Genomic DNA, 20894 nt, shown 5'->3' with positions numbered 1-20894 from the left:
ATTCCCAGGGAGAGCCTCAAAGGCCTCCGGCAGGATGTGAGTTGGGCGCAGGCCCTCACCTCAGGTGTTTAGCCCTCAGTGGGGACTCAAAGGTTTGGACAAATGAGAAACCCGGCGGGAGGGGGACCGCTGCCGAGTCCTGGGGGTGGGGGCCGAGGGGAGGGAGGCAGGGGTCTCATTGCGGGGCCCAGGGGCTGGCGGGCTGCTCCCCAACCCTCCCGGAGTAGTGGGTATCAAGTCTCCCCAGTCTCACCTGGGCACCAGATGCTGTGCTGCCCAGCCCGGGCTTGGTAGCAGGAATCTGGCTACCAAAAGACAGATGCCATTCCCCTACAAGGCAATTCGGAGGACATGAAGCAGCTGCTTTGGATAAAGGATGTGGCAGGCATAAAAGGAGCAAAGGAGGCCAGCGAGGGAGACAGCGTGGACTGACCTGGGGGAGCCCAGGAGGGATGGGGGGGGGGCTTGTACTCCCACTTCGCTTCGCTTCCTCCACACCCGCCCCGCAGCCCCACTGCATGACCAAGGTCCCGGGAAGGGAGGACCCACCTTGCACGGGGAGGGTGGGCGGCACTGGCTGGGTTCACTGCGCGGGGCCGGGAGGGGGGGCTTAGGGTCCGCGGACGCTGTGGGCTGAGTGGGCCAGGACCCACAGGAATGGCCATCGGGGGAAGGGCTGGGTGCTGCAGGCAGCTGGGTGGTGACGTCTATGAAGTTTCTTGGCAGCCTTGTCCCTTGGGCCCAGGGGAGGGGGGACCGCCCCAGCACGGCCACCTTTGGCTGCACTCCTACCCCAAGGGCCTCAGCCAGGGTCTGTGTTGTGGCAATGCTGTGGGACCCCAGGTCAATGTCTCTCTCATTTATATTTATATATTTTAATCTGTAAAAGGGAGATCGCTCCTACAGTTGTGCTTCTGAAGATTAAACCAGATAAGGTTTTCCTTCCTATGAGATTTATGAACTAAAATGACTTTAAAAAGCAAGGGGATTATTCACTCATTCAACAAACACCCACAGAGTTTGGGCAATGGATTTGGAGGTTAAGCAGGAACTCACTGTCCAGACAAATCCAACTCAAGTTGCCCTGGGAGTTCTTTGAAAGGGCCGCCGAGCTGGATCTTGCCAAAGAGGCAGGGGTTAGCCATGCAGAAAAAGAGGGAGGGATTCCAGACTGGGTGGGGAGCGTGTGGGCGACAGGGAGCCAAGGCACACTTGATGGGAACTACAGAATCTTTTTACCCTTTTTTTCTTTGGGTAATTCTAGCAGCGTCTAATGCTCACCCAGCGCTTACCTAAGTACCTACAATATTCTAAGTGCTTCATGTATTTCTCACCCTTAATTTTCACAGCCCTGCTCTTTATTATCCCCATTGTACCTAATGAGAAAACTCGGGTCTGGAGGATAAAGTAACTTCCCAAAGTTGTTCTTCCAGTAAACGACAGCTGGGCTTTGGACCCTGTTAGGCTGACTCTAAAAGCCACAGTTGTAACCACCCACCCTAAGACCTCCTTTTTTTTTTTTAAGATTTTATTTATTTATTTGTCAGAGAGAGAGAGAGAGCCAGCATGGGGGGGGGCGGGCAGAGGGAGAAGCAGGCTCCAGGCTGAGTGAAGAGCCCGATGTGGGACTCAATTTCAGGACCCTGGGATCGTGACCTGAGCCGACACTTAACCTACTGAGCTACCCAGGCCTCCCCATAAAACCTCCTTTTTAAGAAGCCTCCTTACTTTTTTCAACCCTCCAAAACATCCTCTTAAAGCAACATTTCCTTTCCTTAAGAATGTCACCCCTCAGGGCACCTGGCTGGCTCAGTCCTAGAGCATGGAACTCTTGATCTCGGGGTCGTGAGTTCAAGCCCCACGATGGTGTAGAAATTACTTAAAAAAATGTTTTTTTAAATGTCACCCCTCATCTTCCTCTCATGCAAAATCCCAGTTCTTTTAGCTTTTTGTAAGAGGGTTTCTGGCTTGTGAGAGGCCAGAGTAAGATTAGCAGGACATGGAAAGAAGACTTGGAGGGATGTGTTTAGGAAGGGACTGGGGCCTAGAATGAACTCAAAATCTGACCTAAAGCTCTGCATCTCACCGATTCCAAAAAGCCCCAGCAAGGAGTTGGAGAGCAAGAGCAGAATTTGGGCTCAAAGAAGCATCTTGGTTTCTCATAGCCAAGGCTGATCTTAGAGTTCACTTCCCCCCACAGAAGATTAAGGCAACTTTGATCAGTGACTTTCTTGGCTTCCCCTGCCCTAACCCTCACTTGAAACAGGGAGCAGAGCATTCACTTTAAGAGACAAGGAGGGGGGCGCCTGGGTGGCTCAGTTGGTTAAGCGACTGCCTTCGGCTCGGGTCATGATCCTGGAGTCCCGGGATCGAGTCCCACATCGGGCTCCCTGCTCAGCAGGGAGTCTGCTTCTCCCTCTGACCCTCTTCCGTCTCGTGCTCTCTATCTCTCATTCTCTCTCTCAAATAAATAAATAAAATCTTAAAAAAAAAAAAAAAAAGAGACAAGGAGGGGCGCCTGGGTGGCTCAGTCGGTTAAGCACCTTTGGCTCAGGTCACGATCATCTCAGGCTCCCTGCTCAACTGGGAGTCTGCTTCTCCCTCTGCCCCTCCCCCTGCACTTGCTTTCTCTTTCTCTCTCTCTCTCTCTCTCTCTCAAATAAATAAATAAAAATCTTTAAAAAATTAAAAAAGAGAGACAAAGAATGTTCCAGAGAAGGAGGTGGTGGGGAAGGTAGGCCTATAATGCTCAATCAGACACATGGCAGCCACAAGCCCCACACCCTCCAAACCTTCGCCGGGACTTCTCTTTAAAAAGAGGTCTGAGGAAGCACATCATTCTCAGTACTCATCACCAGAGCCCCTGTAATCATTCCCCAGTGATGTGGGTTGCTTTCTTTCCTAGCTGCATTTCATCTGCCAACCCCATAATGACTCACCTCATCATTTGCCTTTACCATTCAGCTACTTCAAGGTAAGACCCCACAACCCAGCACATGGGAAGGAGGCCAGTCTCGGGGAGCTGGCACGCCCACGCTGGGGTCTGTGACTTTGACCCACATTGCAGCTTCTTTCAGTCACACCCAGCCAGGACCTGGCCTGAGCTACACCCTAAATCCTAAACTGTAGCAATCCCTTTCAGTTCCTCAACCCTTGGATACCCTAATCCATAAGGACAGGGCTTCCTTTTGAATTATGACACTCATTGTAAATCATTAGATGGCTTATCCTAAATGGCTCGGTTCTTCAGGAGGACATTAAGCCCCAAATAGGGTGGGGGAGTCAATAGGAGGATGACGTCAGCCTCTGAAAGTGGAGCTAATGAATGGAACAGATCAATTCCGCCATCTCTGCAGACTAATCCGTGCTCAAAGATGGTTTGCGTTACTGATAGAGGTGAGGGTGTGTCCTGAGAATCCATCTAAGCGACTAGTGCTTCTGAAGTGAAAATGATTGCCAGAGAGTATCCAAGAAGTCGTAACCTAATCAAGGGTGTTGTAACCTGAGCTACAACTGGTAACCTGGGAAAGCCTCCCCAGACCGGAGCCGAGTCATCGCTCGTTATGTTCTAAAATTGTGTTTTTAGGGGCGCCTGGGGGGCTCAGTGAAGCGCCTCCCCTCGGCTCGGGTCATGATCCCAGGGTCCTGGGCTCGAGCCCCGCATCGGGCTCCCTGCTTAGCGGGAAGCCTGCTTTTCCCTCTCCCTCTGCCTGCCGCTCCCCCTGCTTGTGCTCTCTTTCTCTCTGTGTCAAATAAATAAATAAAATCTCTAACAAATAATAATAAAAATAAAATTGTGTTTTTATATCTTTTGAATTAGTCACCAGCACTTTAAAAATTGAGAGGTCTAGGGGCTTAGTCGGTAGAACATGAAACTCCTGATCTCAGGATCATGAGTTCGAGCCTCACACTGGGTGTAGAGCTTACTTTAAAACCTTAAAAAATAAAATAAAAAATTGAGCAGTCTAACATAAAAATTGGGATTTCCATCTTCTCCTGAGAAATCGCCAGATCTGGCAACACAGGGCCCACATGCATATAGGGCACCCATCCAGGAAAGCTGAGCAGCCCTTCACATGGGGCTGCAGAGCCCCAGGCCACAGGCCTCACCACTTTCCACCGTCTCCCAGACACCGAGGCTGAGGATAACTGTCAGTTAGGACAACAGCGTTACTCCTGGGTTCTTACCCCAGGCTTTGCTTCACCCACCCATGTTACCTCAGGGTCCCAGTGACACGGGAATAAGGCCCAGCCACTGTCCAAGGAGAAGGTGCCCTGATAGGATCTTAGTCCCCTTCCTTGGCTTATTCACTTACACTTTCTGCCTGGAATACCCTTCCCTCCACTTCCCTGCCTGAGAAATACCTCATCCGTTTGCCTGTCACCTCCTCTGTGAAACTGTCCCTCATGGCTCCAGGCACGGTCACGCCCTCGCTCCACTGTGCCCCCTGAATTCTGGATTTTAGTTGTCCCTCACACTAGACCAGGAGCTCTTTAAGCCAGAGTCTACAGCCTCTTACCTCTTACCCTGGTGCCCAGGGCCCGACATAGAATGCTCCTTGGCTCGTAGAGGTCACTCTGCGGAAAAGTTTGAACGTGAGCCGAAGTGATAGGTCTATACTGGGGTGGACATGAACATAGAAAATCACAGAGGTTGAAGCACTTTGGGTGGAGAAGGTGCAAGATTTGGTAAAAGCATTTTAAACAAGCCATTCCAGCTGGTTCTGATGCAAGTGGTTCATAGACCACTTTTTTAAAACACTGTTTTAAGATTTTGAGTTTATGTATGTAAGGTAACCATGGCCAGAAATAGACGTCTTTGGAGGGGTGTACTGGCTTTTAGCAAGCTAAAGAATTTGGTTTTAGACATGTTGAGCTCGAGATGACAGTGGAAGAGCCAAGTGGAGGGTACCCATCATCGGCTGGAGAAGAAGACACTGAGGCTCGCCCTGGAGACCTCAGAGGATGCTGCTGACTTAGGTAGCACCTGAAACCTCTTCCAGGCGACTCTGAGCGTGACTGAGAAATTGGAGAAAGAAGATATAGATGATGAAGAGTAAAGGGCCTTGGAATATTCCCATGTTTAGGGATGGGCAGAGGAAACTGTCAATGACAGGGATCACCAGTCAGAGAGGCATGTGGAAATATAGACTGGTGTAGGATTTGTGGAAGCAAGGTGGGAAAGAGAAGGGAAGAGGGAAGTGTCATTTATTATTATCTATTATATGCCAGGTGCTGAGATGGACACGTGTCCATATTTCCTTATTTAATTCTAACTGGATTCTCCATTTTGACCCCCTTCAGAGTAGTCTGCACAGCAGTAGTGATCTTTCCAAAGCACAGCACAGGTCATTTTGCTCTCCTTAAAACTGTTCCTGCATTCCCTGTTGCCATCAGGGTAGTCGAAACCCCTTCATGTACTTCTACAGTTGTTGTTTTTTAAGATTTTATTTATTTATTTGAGAGAGAGAAAGAGAGAGAGAGCACGAGAGGGGGGAGGGTCAGAGGGAGAAGCAGATTCCCCACCGAGCAGGGAGCCCGATGCGGGACTCGATCCCGGGACTCCAGGATCATGACCTGAGCCAAAGGCAGTCGCCCAACCAACTGAGCCACCCAGGCGCCCTTGTTGTTGTTTTTTTAAATAACTGCTTTATGGAGATTTAACTCACATACCATAAAATTCACTTTTTTTTTTTTTTTTGAGAAAGGGAGAGCACAAGCAAGGGTTGGGGCAGAGGGAGAGGGAGAGAGAGAATCTCAAGCAAGGTCTATGCTCAGCATGGAGCCCAATGCAGGGACTCGATCCCACAACCCTGAGATCATGACCTGAGCTGAAATCAAGAGTCAGATGCTTAACTGACTGAGCCACCTGGGCTCCCCAAGTTCACCTTTTAAAGTACACAGTTCAATAGTTTTTAGTATATTCACAGAGTTGTGCAACCATTACCACAATCAATTTTAGAAACTTTTTTTTGTTTTAATTTGTCAGAGAGAGAGAGAGAGCACAAGCAGAGGGAGCAGGCAGAGGGAGAAGCAGGCTCCCCGCTGAGCAAAGAGCCTCATGTGGGACTTGATCCCAGGGCCCTGGGATCATGGCCGGAGCCGAAGGCAGATGCTTAACCCACTGAGCCACGCAGGCGCCCTGAACTTATAACCTTAAGATCAAGAGTTGCACACTCTACTGACTGAGCTAGCCAGGTGCCCCTAATTTTAGGACAGCCCCTAATTTTAGAACATTTTCATCACTATAAAAGACACCCATTAGAAGTCATTTTCTTTCTTTTTTTTTTTTTTAAGATTTACTAATTTGAGGGGCGCCTGGGTGGCTCAGTCATTAAGAGTCTGCCTTCGGCTAGGTCATGATCCCAGGGTCCTGGGATCGAGCCCCACATGGGGACCCCTGCTCCGCGGGAAGCCTGCTTCTCCCTCTCCCACTCCCCCTGCTTGTGCTCCCTCTCTCACTGTGTCTCTCTGTGTCAAATAAATAAATAAAATCTTTAAAAAAAAAAGAAGATTTATTAATTTGAGAGAGTGAGAGTGTGCAAGCAGGGGGAGGGGCAAAGGGAAAGGAAGAGGGAAAGAATGCCAAGCAGACTCCCTCCTGAGCAGAGAGCCCAATGTGGGGCTCCATCTCACCACCCTGAGATCATGACCTGAGCCGAAATCAAGCATTGGGCACTTAACTGACTGAGCCACCCAGGCGCCCCTAGACGTCATTGTCCATTTCCCTTTTTCTTAGCCCTGGCTATTAATCTACTTCGGTTTCTATGGATTTGCTTAGTCTGGACATTTCCTATATATGGAATCCTATGATATGTGGCCTTTTGTGACCGATTTCTTCCATGTAGCATATATCAGTACTCCATTCGTTTTTATGGCCAACTACTCTTTCATTGTATGGACATATACTTCATTCTGCATATCCTTTCATCAGTTGGACATGTAGATCGTTTTCACTTTTTGGTCATTATGATACTGCTATGAACATTCGTCTTAGCATGGATATAAGTTTCATTTTCCTGAGTATAGACCTAGGAGTGGAATTGCTGGATCACACGGTAATCTGTTGAACATTTTGAGGAACTGCTAAACACTTTCCCAAAGTGGCTGCTGTACTGTTTCACAACCCCACTAGCAATGGATGTGGGTCCCAATTTCTCTAAATCTTCACCAACACTTATTTTTCCATGTTTTTTTAATTAGAGCCTTCCTAGTGGGTGTGAAGTGGTATCTCATTGTGGTTTTGCCTTGCAATTCCCTGATGACTGATGATGAGCATCTTCTAATGTGCTTAGTGGCCATTTGTACATCTTCCTTGGAGAAATCTCTATTCAAATCCTTTGCCCATCTTTAATGGGTTGTGTTTTTATTATTGAGTATAAGAGTTCTTTATAATATTCTGAATACCAGTCTCCTTTCAGATATATGATTTGCAAATATTTTCTTCCATCCTGTGTGTTGTCATTTCACTGTCTTGATCGTGTCCTGTGAAGTACAAAAGTTTTTGATTTTGATAAAGTCCAATTATCTATTCTTTGATTGTTGATGCTGTTGGTGTCATATCCTAATATACCATTGCCTAATCCAAGGTCACAGTGATTTACACCTTATATTTTCCTCTACGAATTTTTTAGTGTTTGCTCTTACATTTAGGTCTATGATCCATTTGGGGTCAATTTTTTATATGGTGTGAAGTAGGGGTCTAACTTCATTCTTTTGCATGTAGATATTCGGTTGTTCCAACACCATTTGTTGAAAAGACTCTTCTTTCACCCATTGAATTGTCTGTGGTCCTTCTCAAGCTGGTCCTCTCTCAGTCCTGTAGGCTTCATCTTCTGCCCCATCCCTTCTCCAGCTTGCACTCCATCTCCTGTCCCTCTAAATGGTTTGTGTTTTCCCAAATGAACCATGTCCTTTCTCACCTCTGGCCTACTTCTCGGCATGCTGTTTCTTTTACTGGAAAAAGCTCCCCGACCTTCTTCCCACATTACCTAGATATCTTCTCTAATTATCGTCAGGTCTAGGCTTAGATACCATATTTTCCAAGAAGCCTTTCCTAAGCCCCCAAGAATATTTTAGGAAGAGCAGGTCTGTGATTCCAAAAGACCACGTACTTAACCCTGACAGGGGCTTTTTTTGTGTGTGCCTGGCACATAGTAGGCACTCGATAAGTATCTGAGGAATGAATGAATCCCAGAAGTCAAGGAAGAAGGCTGTTTCAAGAAGGAACGCTTGTTAGTATTGTGTATTGCTGCAGAGTTTAGGGGAATGAGCTCTGAAAAAATGCAACTGGGTTTTGACTACTTTTGTCACTACAAATAGGGAAGAGTTTCAGTAGTATTGTGGATGTAGAAGCCAGTGGGGGAGTTAAGGAGTGAATTGCTGATAAGAAAGTGAAGTTTTAATTACAAACTACTTATGTCCAAGTTTTGTTTTTGAGGAAAGGATAAAATAGACGGGCACTATGAAACAGCTTAAAGGGATAGAGTTAAGGGCTTAGTTTTATTGCTATCAGTCCATCTGCCGCTTTCCTGAATTTCAGAGAATTTGACTTCTAATGAGAGTCACTTTCTTGCCTTCTTATATCAATTTTAGGGACACCCCAGGATTTCCCCATTTACCCTCCTACTACCACATTACATTCCCCCCACCTCTGACTATGTGTCACCATGGGAGTGTGTATATGTACACCCTCTGTGCTGATCTCAGCATCCCAAAAATCTAACCATTCTGGGATTGACCAAGGCCTTTCCCCAAGTTGGGTTAAGCTATATCTGCTCCCAGAAAAAGATATCCTATAAGAATCACTTGTCTGGGTAGAAAAAGGAAGGAACCGGTCTCTTAACATCATGGTGGCACCAAAGGAACCATAGAGTCTTCTCTCTCCGCCCCTCATTCCCTGACATCTCCCCTATGTCAGTCAGATAGGCTGGAATGGAACGGCTTCAAGACTTTAATTTTTTACACTGTTAGTGATTTACCTCCAACTCCGAGCTGCTTCCATATCTTTGGCATTTTGCTCCCAGAGGTAAATATGCCTGATTATAAGACCGCCAACCTGATCAGCCTTCACCACCAGCCTTACACAGCTCACATTGTGCCCCATCCTTTTCAGAAATACCTCCTGATTCATCTGCCCTTCGAAGAGATGGCCCAGCAAGGTGAAGCTGGTACAGTATTGAGGCATTCCCTCGGGGTCGTAGCCCAGCTCCACTTGCCCCTTCTTCAGGGCGTACTTTCCATCCACGATGGTGCCTGTCAGTACTTGCACTTTGCTCAAGTTCGCCGGATGGTTCAAAATGACTGTCAGGTGGTTCCCTGCACTAACATTGTGGGTCCAGAAGAATGACTCGTCCAGGGTGTAGGCTTCCCAGGGGAAATGAACATCAAAAACCTTCATATCCGTGAAAATGGCTCCAGGTGGGTTGTCAGGAACATAGGGGTTCTTTTTCTGAACTGGTGTGGCCTTCTGGGTGTCGTTAGAGATGTGGTAGGAGAACCTGTGGTAGAAAAGGAAAGGTCTGCAGATGATTGGGTTTTTCTGAGCTAGGAGGGTACGGAAGTGGGGGATCAGCCTGTCAAGGGGCTTCTCCTTGTAGAAAAGGAGTAAGAAATGGGCCAGGAGTGGGAGGTCCTTGCTGTGGAAGAGTTTGCCAAGGATGCCCATATTAGAGAACTCCAGTAGCACCCATGGGTTGGACCTCATGGTGTTCACCTTCCAATGAATGTGGGTGATAAAGTTGGGGGCAGAAAAGACATTGTCCTCCAGTAACAGGAAGTATTCAGAGAGCCTTGTGGCAAAGCTCATGAGGAAGGCGTGATCGATATTCTGCTTAGAGTAGAATTCCCCATGATGGGCCTCCTTCCTCATGTCATCCATGGAGGGGTAGGCATCAGGTGGAGCATGGATCAGTAGCAGCTGCCCTGCCAAGATCTGTGGGCTGAAGAGGGTTGAAATATGGAGAACGGTTTCTCTGAGCCTGGTGAGGTCAGAATGTGCCAGGTGGACCAGCACCGTGAGACGTTTCTGCTCAATCTTAGAGGAAGCACGGAACAGAGAGACCAATGTGTACAAGAGGCTTCTTTGATCTGGTTGTGGCACTGAGGAGATGCCCACTGTCAGCCATGCTAAGGAGAGGCCAAAGAGGGACAATTGTCAGTGTACACTGGGTTGGTGGTAAAGGTGGTCAGAGGGCTAGGGGTTGGGATGCTCTCTGGGACCTTCTCTGTTTCTTTCTCTCCTCTCCTATTTCTATTCCATGCTCTCTTTTGGTAGAGGGGATGCTTGGATAATTGCGAACCAGAATGTGGTCCTTAGTCCAGTAACATCAGTCTCATCTGAAAGCTTATTAGAAATGCAGAATCTGGGTTCCTAGATAAACAGAATCTGCATTTTAACAGTATCACCAAGAACTTAATATGCATGTTTAAGTTTGAAAAGCACTAAGCTAGGTGATACTGAGTCCCCGTGGGTCCCTTTGTGTCTTCTTTGAGCCAGAATTTTGTAGCACATGGCTTAGGTGCTCAGTAAGTATTAGCTAATATTATAGATATTATCATTCTTTTTGTTTTATCCAGTTCATCTTCCCAAAGCTCACCTTTAGGTGAAAGGAAAAGCAGTTCTTCATAAGTCAGGAACCCCAGGTTCCTGTCCCAGTTCTGCCACTGACTGTGTGAACTTGGGCAAGTCTCTTCCCTCCGGAGCTTAGATCCTGATCCACAAAACTCGGGGATTTGGACTATGACTCTAAGGCCCCTTCTAACCCAAATGTTCTCTAAACCAGCAATTCTGCTTTCCTGTAACAATTATCTTTTCCCTTCTTCTTCTTCATTCCTGATATATAAATGTCATGGTGGGGAGAGAATTGTCTGCCAGATTCAAATGTTCCTGGGCACAGTCCTGCCTTTTCTCTCTCCCTTCTTTCTTTCCTTCCCAGCTACCTTACTTCTCTTGATGTTCCTACTTTCCCTAGGATCCCCCATTCTCCTCCTTGGAACTCACTTTTTCTTCTCTGCTGAATTGCTTTAAAATATTCGAAGGTAAGATTCTGCCAGTCTTCTAATGGTCTCGGGTCTTTCCTTTTGTCATAATTGTCCTCCTAGAGCATTGACAAAAGGCAAAACATGTACCTCCTTTCATAAAAAGAATAGGGTTTAGCCCCTAGAGCCTTCTCATAAGCTTTTCCAGGAAAGAGAGGGAATGGATCACCCTCCCCAGAGTGAGCCCAGCACATTCCCAGGATGTCTGACCACTGGCCAAAGTATGGAGGGCTCCAGCTCTATTTGCTCTCTTCCTTACCCTAACAAATGTTGGGGGTGGGGGAGCAGCTTCTTTATGGACCGACGGGTCCAAGTTCATATCCCAACTCCCTTTGGAGCTTCCTGCTCTCAGGTGAAAAGGTACAGGTGCTTTGAGAAACTACCTGTTCACACCATTCCCACCCTACATCCTCAGTTCCCACACGGAGAGCAAGGGTTGCTACCTGGCCTTTGATAGCCATCACGTTTTGATCATCTTCAATTTCCTCGGGGACTTTCAAAGTGATGAAGAGCCACAGGAATCCGATGCCCACAGACGTTATGAAGCAGCGCCTGACGGGACACCGCATGGTGTCTGTGGGGTGTGGTTCCTATAGCAAGAAGTCAACATGGACAGCAGCTGGGCACTCTCTCCATTTGTCCATGCCTAGAACTTCTTCGTCCTGTGGAAGCTTTCCCCCACACAATCCCCCATATTCTATCCTTCCTCCTCCTCATTGTTAACTTATTTCCAAAGCCTGCCTTTTTATCTGAGCTGGGAACCTGATGGAATATAATAGCCTTATTCCCTAACTAAAGAAAGAATGTCACCTGTCCTGTGAATTCTGCTGCCTTCTCTTTATAGGTTTGTTCGGAGATTCAGCTTTCCCAAAGTTTTCCCTTCTCGAAATGATGAAGGTCAGCTGGGGCTTCAGTGATGAACCCTTTGATCTTGGAGAACAGATGCTACCACCTACCCTTGCTATTTTAAAAAGCAGTCAGTTTATTAAAATAGCTGAACTTGAAGTATTGCTAAATGCTAGGCAATTTGGTGCCTTTCTTACCTTTTAATAAAGGATATCCTTAATTTATTCCCATCTTTAATCCTACTCACATACCTTGATCAGAACATGATTCTGTTAGAGTGAAAAAAAAATTCTTTTGTAAATGTTGGGCTTTGGACTTCAGGCTAATTCAGCCTCAAAAGCACTTGTCTACCACTTTCTTCCTCTGTTTCAGTGTCTTTTCTCTAGTGAGAATGTGTTTCCCTGATTGTTTCTAAATGATCAGAGGAAAGGCTTTAATATGCCTCGTCACCTGCTCTTGATTCTTTCCCTCTATGTTCAGTACACAAAAGAAAAGAAATGGTAGTCGGTAATTTTTGTGTTCCTGAGGCTGTAATATTCTCGAATCTCCCTGTTTTCTGGATCCTTGCCAGTGCAGGGTTTCCACAGAGGTTAACGTGCTTCTCTCCCTTAACTATTTAGCTTTTTGGTAAGAGTTTATTTTATTTTGTTTTGTTTTATTTATTTATTTGACAGAGAGAGACAGCTAAAGCAGGAACCCAAGCAGGGGTAGGGGAGAGGGAGAAGCGGGCCTCCTGCCGAGCAGGGAGCCCGATGTGGGGCTCGATCCCAGGACCCTGGGATCATGACCTGAGCTGAAGGCAGACGCTTAACGACTGAGCCACCCAGGCGCCCCTTTGGTAAGAGTCTAAATGTAAAACTTATACATGGTAGGAAGGCTTCACAGAGTAAACTTTTCTTACCTGGTTTCCTTAAGCCAAGACTTCAAATCACTTAGGTGATTCAGATACAAACCACGTGATGTCAAAGAGATCGGCTTCTTTTCTCCGGAACGTAAATACAAGGCTACATATCCGGATTAAAAGGCTTTCCAGTGACAGCTGATGGAGTTCACTGCCACAGCCATAGCTCCGTTCTCCTCTGCCCCTCCTGGGTCACTTACCAGTCACAGCCGGAGGACCGCCCTCTTGTAGCTCTCTGAGTTCCACAGACGTCTGGAAGAGGCAGGAGAGAGGAAGAGAGAGCTGGGGTGCAGGGACCAATCACTCCAGGCGCAATGACAGAGAGGGTGAGGCCAGCAAGGCAAGTCCTCTAGCTTTGAGCCAAGACCCCTCTGTGATGTTACTGCTGTTCCCCCTCCACCTTACTGCCCCACCATCAGGGCAGGTACAGGACTTACTAGGGCGCAGGTGCGCGCTTCAGAACTGGGAGCTAATATTCATTCCAAAGACCAGCATCGGCATCTTTTAACAGAAAAGAGATGCCAAGAACAATCAAACCTCCCCGCCGCCATGCCCTCCACTTCCCTGAACCTGAGCACCATACTCCCCTCTTCGAGTGGCTGTGCCCTGACTCCCACCCCCTCTCACCGCCTCCGGGGCTTCACCCCTGCAACAACCCTCTTTCTCTTCTGCATTACTCTCTTTCTCCCTCTCTGCTGGACTGTTCCCGACATCTTGACAAGGAGCTCCCCTCTGTCCGGGTGGGAAAGAAGGCAAAAAGCAAAATCCCGCTCTAAATTCGTGGTCTCTCTGAATCCTGCCCATTCCTTTGCAACCCTAGCACGGCAAAACTCCGTGAAAGCCCTGCCTCTCTTATGTTGCCGCACTTCGTGATGCTTTCTTTCCTCTTATTCAATCTCTCTGCAACTTTTTTTTTCATATTTTATTTATTTGACAGAGAGAGACAGAGCGAGAGCAGGAACACAAGCAGGGGGAGCGGGAGAGGGAGAAGCAGGCTCCCTGCCGAGCAGGGAGCCCGATGCGGGGCTCGATCCCAGAACCCCGGGATCATGACCTGAGCCGAAGGCAGACGCTTCACGACGGAGCCACCCAGGCGCCCCTACACTTTACAACTTTTGACATGGTTGACTACTGCCTCCTCCTTGAAACACTTTCTTCCCCGACATCATTCTTGCCACACTGATTGTCCTGTCTGTTTCCTTCCTGACTCATCCTCTTCCCAGGCTGTCCTTGTTAGGAGTGTCCTAGGGCTCTGTCCTTGGCTCTCTTCTTCCTACACGCTCTCCCTAGGTGTTCTTACCCAGGCCCATGGCTTTAAGTATGACATATATGTGTGTGTGTGTAACTATATACATATATACGGTCCATGTATATATATTTATAGATGTGTACACATTATTCCATATCTACAGGCTTAAACATATACAAGCCTGTGGGTATATACATACCTATACGTACGCACTGCTAACCCGGGCTTGATCTTATCTGCAGCTCTGACCCCTTGTTCTGAGCTCCAGATACCTGACTATTGAACGTCTCCGTTTGGATGAATAAGAGGTATCTCAGCTTTAACAGAGCCAAAAGAGAACCACAGATTCGACGTACCTCTCCAATCTCTTCCTCCCCAAGTTTTCCCCATCTCAGTCAACAGTACCACCCTTTGCCCATTTACTCAGGGGAAGAATCGACAAGTCATCCTTGATGCCTCTCTCTTTAACACTCTACATTCAATCTAATTAGTTCTGTTACCTTTTCCTTCAAAATGTATCCCCAGCATGACCTTTACTCACCCACCTCTATGGCTACAACATGAGTCTGGGCCACTGCAGTGCCTGTCTGGACTATTGTAACCACCTTCTAATTGGCTCCTCACCTCCACCCCTGTTCTCCTGCAATCTATTCTCCATGTGGCAGAGAGACCTTTTACTTATTTATTTTTTAAAGATTTACTTATTTTAGAGAGAGAGTGTGTGTGGCAGGTGGCAGGGAGCAGAGGGAGAGGGAGAGAGAATCCCAAGCAGAGTCCCCGTTGAGCCGGGAGCCTGACTTAGGGCTCAATCCCACCACCCCGAGATCATGACCTGAGCCGAAATCAAGAGTTGGACACTCAACTGACTGAGCTACCCAAGCGCCCCCAGAGAGACCTTTTAAAATTGTAAATCAGGGCACCTGGGTGGCTCAGTTGGTTAAGCGACTGCCTTCGGCTCAGGTCATGATCCTGGAGTCCCGGGATCGAGTCCCACATCGGACTCCCTGCTCGGCGGGGAGTCTGCTTCTCCCTCTGACCCTCTTCCCTCTCATGCTCTCTATCTCTCATTCTCTCTCTCTCTCAAATAAATAAATAAAATCTTTAAAAAAAAATAAAAAAATAAAAAAATAAAAATAAATAAATAAATAAATAAATAAAATTGTAAATCAAATGCTATCCCTTCCTGGTCTACAGTTCTCCAAAGGCTTGCTGTTGAAAGTAAGATGAAATCCAAACTCCAGAATCCAAACTCCGGACCATGGCCTACAAGATCCTGTCTGGTCTAGCCCTCTGCCTGCCTCTGACTTCATCTCCCCCTACCCGCTGGCTTTTTTGGGGGGAGGGGTGTCATCCCTTGGATAATCCTAGCTTTTTGTCTCTGTATATGGTACTCTTCCTCTTGGAGCTATTCTCTGTAGACTTTCCAAGCTTCCCAACGTTCAGATTTGAGCCAGATGTTCTTCCTGCCTCAGGTCACTGTGCCTACAGTACCTACTCACCACCTCTCCCACCCAGCCTCCCATCACTCTATCATGTGTTCTGTTTTCTTTAGCATTTATTTGTGCCAGAAGCTGTCCTACCCATAGGTGTTTATTGTCCATCTCTATCCACTGGACTAGAGCATAAGCTCTTGAAGGGCAGGGACTTTGTTTTATTCAATGCTATGTTTACAGTGCTTTTCCTGGTAGTTGGCCTGGAGAACATGCTCCACAAGTATTTATTAGCTCACTAATTATCAGGCATTGTGTGATAATGGTGAAGGATCATGTATTTTTTCAATAAACACTGTGCTAGGTGCCAGGACCATGCAGTATGCCAGAGAAGGGCAATGTGTGGCTGATGGGTAAGAGCGCCGGTTCTGGACTCAGACAGCCTGGCAGAATCTGGTTCTGCTAAACTTATTGGCTGTGTAAACTTAGCTAAATGACTCAGCCTCTCTGAACCCCAATTCCTCACCTAGAAAATGAAGATAATCGTGCCTATTCTCAAGAGTTCTTATGAGGATTTTGAGATCATTCACACAAAAATGCCTAGCACATAGCTAGCATTCAGTAAACGTTAGCTTGTTTATTATAAGGAACACCTACCGTTTTCAACCATGACAGCACTGTCATTTATTTATTTATAGAGTGAGGGAGGGGCAGAAAGAATCCTAAGCAGGCTCCATGCCCAGTGCAGAGCCCGACGCGGGGCTCGATCTCACGACCGAGATCACGACCAGAGCCAAAATCAAGAGTCGGATGCTTAACCAACTGAGCCACCCAGGCGCCCCAACGTGGTCGGTCTTCTTTTCCCTCACATTTGGGAGAGCCATCTTACTTTAATTCCTAAACCTTCACCCCAGTTTTACTTTTAGATTCTTACACTGATGCACAGCACTTTGAGGACCTTTCCGTATCTTGTCATTTGATTTCCACTTCTCTGAGGGCTTTAGAGGAGGCAAAAAATGGAGGGAGGGGGAAAATAAATATTGAAAAGCACTGACACCAGGTCCCTCATTAGCACTGCAGTTATGGGTAGGCCATCTATGACACCGACACCGTGACTGCTGCCAAGGTACGTGCTGGGTGTGGGCTCCTGACTTGGCTGGAAGTCAGAGTTCTCTAAGCCTGGGAAAGTGAACCTGACCCACGGGATAGGGATGGGGCAGGAGCCCCCCTCCATTCCAACAGTTCTCTGGGTACCTCAGCGAGTGCTCCCTTGGCAACCTTTGTTCTTTCTGAAGGTCTGAAGTTCATCATTCCACGGGCATCTCCAGGGCAGGTGGCCCCACACAGCACACAGTGATCACAAGCTCATTTGATTGGCCCACACACTGTTTTTTAAAAATCTGTTTGAAGATCAAATATTTATTTATTTATTATTATTTTTTTAAAAGATTTTATTTATTTATTTGATGAAGAGAGTGAGAGAGCACAAGCAGGGGGAACAGTAGAGGGAGGAGGGAGAGGGAGAAGCAGGCTCCCCACCAAGCAGGGAGCCCAATGCGGGGCTCGATCCCAGGACCCTGGGATCACGACCTGAGCCGAAGGCAGACGCTTAACCATCTGAGCCACCCAGGCGCCCCTTATTTATTATTATTTTTAAAGATTTTATTCATTTATTTGACGGAGAGAGACACAGCGAGAGAGAGAGAGCACAAGCAGGGGGAGTGGGAGAGGGAGAAGCAGGCTTCCTGCTGAGCAGGGAACCCGATGCGGGGCTCGATCCAGGACCCCAGGATCATGACCTGAGCTGAAGGCAGCTGCTTCACCGACTGAGCCACCCAGGTGCCCCTGAAGATTAAATATTTAAACATGAGGGGAGCTTGTATAAAAACCTAGACTTTTGGCTTCTCTTGAAAATTGCAACTTGTTGCCACCCTAGCCTGATGGGTGATCACCTGTTACTTCTGACCCCCTCGAGGCATATGAGTCCTTGGCCACTGCTCCAAGTCAGGTCTTGGAAGACTGGAAGACTATGTTAGATCCCGGTCTTATACTGGGCACCCATTTGGGCTAAGGTGCTAAAAAGATGAGGCACAAAATCATCCCTGGGGTTGAAGTCTCATGGGCATGGGTAGGAAGAAAATGAATAGAAGGTTGCAGACAAGTGAATGATAAATAATGAAAAACAAACTGAAGAGGGAAGAGATGATGACCGATTTTGAATACGATGTGGACAATGTTCTGGAGGACTTACAGAAGACGTGGGGTGGGGTTGGGGGAAGAGACAGTGGCCAAAATTCAAGATTAGATGGGTATGAGTAGAGAAAACTCCCTGCTTGATCTGTATCATCTTGAAAGCTGCCCAAACAGCAGGAAAAACTGAACCGCAGAGCACCCTTTTTCAAATGGAGGGTCACAATCCATTAATGGGTTATACAACCAGCCTTGTGGGTCTCAATCAGCATGGAAGCACGTCACTGTGTGAGGGCGAGTACTGTTTTGTGACACTTGGATTGTTTTGTGAAACTCTTGGGATAGAAACAAAAGTCCTGGAGATCACAGCCGAAGTGTGAAGCCCGGGGAGAGAATGGAAGCCTGTTGGCAGGTGAAGGGGCGGCTGGTGGTGAGTCTGTGTTCCGGTTCCTCAGCTCTAGAGAAATCAGCTTGGTGTTTGGGGAAGATCAAAGGCTCTAGAATCACCATTCCAGTCCTGGCTCTTTTATTGGCTCATTAACCTTTCTGGGTCTCAACTCCCCCCCTGAAAAGCAGTGCCACTAATTGCCACCTACTTCACCGTGTTGATATGTCTGAGAGATTCCGAATTACTCCCAGCCGCTCGCCCTGTCTCATTCATGCTAGCACAGGATTTCTAGTTGGTCACATTTCACCACTTCCTGCCAGGGGAGAGAAGAAAGGGAATTAGCCTCTAGCATTTAGTGTGTGTGTCTGACCCTGTGCTGGTCACTCAACCGGATTTGGCGGAACACTGTGCATTTCAAATGAGCATGGTAGATTGGGTAGTGCTCCCTGAAGTTCTGACATAATTCTTGTAGAAGTCATTTTCTTCCTGTTGGAAGACTTTCATCCCGGATATAGAGAATTCCAAACATTCCAACTATCCAAGGCCATACAGCGTGCTGAGGGGGACGCCTCCGTCCAGAGACCTGAGTTGGGGGCGGTGGCGCTGCAGGATGAACAGGGAACATGAGTCTCCCTCTCTGCCTTTCCGCTTCTCTTCTCAGCACAAGGTTGTTCCACAGGAGTCCAGGGCCTCTGAAGTGGTCCAACCAGAAAAGGAGGAAACACCCTGAAGCTGTAGTGAGGATACCTCTGCCCCTCCCCACCCCTACGGGCAGGGCTGGCCACACCGTGGGAACTGCCCCACTTGCCAGTGTCTGTTGGAGGCTCCCTGGGAAGGGGGCCCGGACGAGGGTCAACCAAAGCCCTGAACCCTGGATCCCCATGGGCTGAGTCAGCAGAGAAGGGATCCCAGGACTGGAGAGGAAAAGGAGGTGGGGAGGGGGAAGAGGTATTTAGTTATCAGGTGTCTCCCCAGGATCCAGACCCAGCTTCCCCGGAGAAAGAAGCCCAGAGATGAGACCCTTGTCATGGGGTGAGCTGATGCAAACAGACATCCCCCATAGCTGGGGGTAGGGCAGAGTAGAGAGCAAAGAAGCCCCACACGAGAGACAAGTCCAGTAGAGGAGAAGGGGTTGCTGGTTCCAGGGAAATGTACAGGGCAGGGAATGGGGCAAGATGGATTTATCCCACTACGTGGGCCCCCACCCCGCACATACTGATCTAGTGTGAGATCTTTTCCTGCTTCCCCTGGGCAGCCAGATTCTTCTCTCCAGTCCAAAGCTGCATCCTCAGCCAGTCGGAGCCACAGACGCTCAAGGCCTTTTCCCTTCGCCTTCAACAAATATTTGTGGATTTTCTACCACGTGCCTGGTGCCAGCACTAGAGACCATTACTCCTTCCCTCCAGCGGCTTCCAGCCTGGAGGAGAGCCACGTATAGGGAAAGAGGACAGTGTTAAAGACAAATACCGAGTTATGAGTGCAGTAGGAGATAGTAACGAGACGCTGAGGGAGTACACCAAGTAAATAAAACAGGCAGGCCAAAGAGGCTGCAGCTCATCTCGAGATCTCAGGGTTTGTGGGTTTTCACAGGGGACATCTGACACCAAACATTCCAGGACACCCAAAGTGGTGGGAGAAGGGGAGGGATGGCACTGCATTGGCTGAGGCGCTGAGACGGACTGTGAAGAGGCTGAGAGGGAAGGCCCGTGCAGTGGGGAAATCGGGGGAAAGGAGAAAGAGGAGACGATCACCAGGGCTGGGAAGGGAAGGGTGGTGGTCGAAGGGGTGCAGTACTTGGAGGGCGCAGACACCGGAGGTCCCGGCGCAAGGCAGGCGCACCGCCGACACCGGGAGCCCTGGCAAGTGGTCGGAGGCGGCGGGCGGCTGAGGGGGTGGAGAGCGGCCCCTACACGTGCGCTACGTGCTGCGCGGGCCGCCGCCCCCTCCCTGGCTGCTGGGGAGTCCGGCCTGCCCCTCATCCCGGAGCCCAGTCCCCCGGCAATGCGCTGGGGACTGGCGGCAGGGGTGGGGGGGTGGGGGAGAGGAAAGTCGCTCCCCCAGTTTGCAACCCTGGAGCGCGGTCGTCCGATAGAGGCGACCGGAAGGAACGCGGGGAGAGCCTCATCACCAGGCGGGCGGATCTAGGGGCGAAGGCTGCAGATCTGGGGCGCAGGCCGGGGGGCGGGGTAGGATCGCGCAGGTTCGGGGAGTGAGGCCTGGGGAACGAGGGAGCCGGCTGAGGATGGAGGCCCTTAGGAATGTGTCCAAAGGCCCTGGGGCTGCACGAATAGGGGTGGTTTGGGGGACGGAGGCCCGGGTGGGGCGGAGTGTTGTCCAAGAGTAAGGAGGGGGTTCCTGGAGACGTGGCACTCCGAGCGGGGCTTGGTTCCGCTTCGGCCGCCTGGGTTCCGACCCTGCTCTCCCCCGGGAAGCCAGACCGAACCCCGCCCAGGCCTCGTACCCGGGCCTCTGGGAGCTCCAGCCCAGGGACCTTCGGGCCGGGGTTGCCCAGGTCCGGCCTCTGGGGCGTCCGGCCAGCCCCAGACGAGACAATGCGGCCCGGGCCCCGCCCCCGGAGGCTGATGCGGCCCCGGCCGCGGCCAATCACCGCCTGTGGCTAGGCTCTTTAAAAAAAGAAGAGCCGGCCGCGGTGTGGCTGTCAGCTGGGGAGGGATCCCTCCGCCCATGTAAACACACATCATAAAGGGCAAGGGAAGCGTCTTCTGCGGGGCGCGGGGGGGAGTTGTCGCCTTCCCGGAGAGCTTTCTGGGTCCCTAGGTTCCCCTCACTACCCTGGCAACCGCCCCCTCCCTCAACGTCACATCGGGTCCGTGGGGAGCCAAACAGCTG

At 49.1% G+C, this 20894-nt stretch overlaps 1 protein-coding gene across 1 annotated transcript; it reads right to left on the bottom strand.

Annotated features, from left to right (window-relative positions):
- Positions 1-4523: 4523 nt before the first annotated feature.
- Positions 4524-19682, bottom strand: LOC112811237 (alpha-1,3-mannosyl-glycoprotein 4-beta-N-acetylglucosaminyltransferase-like protein MGAT4E). Its single transcript, XM_073884496.1, has 9 exons — positions 19261-19682; positions 18253-18736; positions 16721-16866; positions 16401-16464; positions 12988-13039; positions 11484-11630; positions 11003-11099; positions 8982-10128; positions 4524-4578 (listed from the first exon to the last, which is right to left on the bottom strand). The coding sequence occupies exons 6-9, from the start codon at positions 11607-11609 to the stop codon at positions 4524-4526; spliced, it is 1425 nt and encodes a 474-aa protein (XP_073740597.1). The 5' UTR covers positions 11610-11630; positions 12988-13039; positions 16401-16464; positions 16721-16866; positions 18253-18736; positions 19261-19682.
- Positions 19683-20894: the final 1212 nt, after the last annotated feature.

This window comes from Callorhinus ursinus, unplaced genomic scaffold, assembly GCF_003265705.2.
Source record: "Callorhinus ursinus isolate GAN/ISIS: 27379988/994484 unplaced genomic scaffold, GSC_fseal_2.0 scaffold57, whole genome shotgun sequence".
Taxonomy (NCBI): domain Eukaryota; kingdom Metazoa; phylum Chordata; class Mammalia; order Carnivora; family Otariidae; genus Callorhinus; species Callorhinus ursinus.
Note: the sequence above shows the minus strand (reverse complement) of the source record. Positions and strands in the feature narration are given on the sequence as shown.

Bases quoted from the DNA above. Each gene is read 5' to 3' on its own strand.
- LOC112811237 (XM_073884496.1), bottom strand. From the start codon at position 11,609: ATGCGGTGTCCCGTCAGGCGCTGCTTCATAACGTCTGTGGGCATCGGA. The intron at 10,129-11,002 runs GTGAGTTCCAAG...GCCTCTCCTTAG, and splicing joins AATTCAGCAGAGAAGAAAAA to CATGGCTGACAGTGGGCATC. The intron at 4,579-8,981 runs GTAAATCACTAA...ACTTTTCCGCAG, and splicing joins GAAGCAGCTCGGAGTTGGAG to AGTGACCTCTACGAGCCAAG.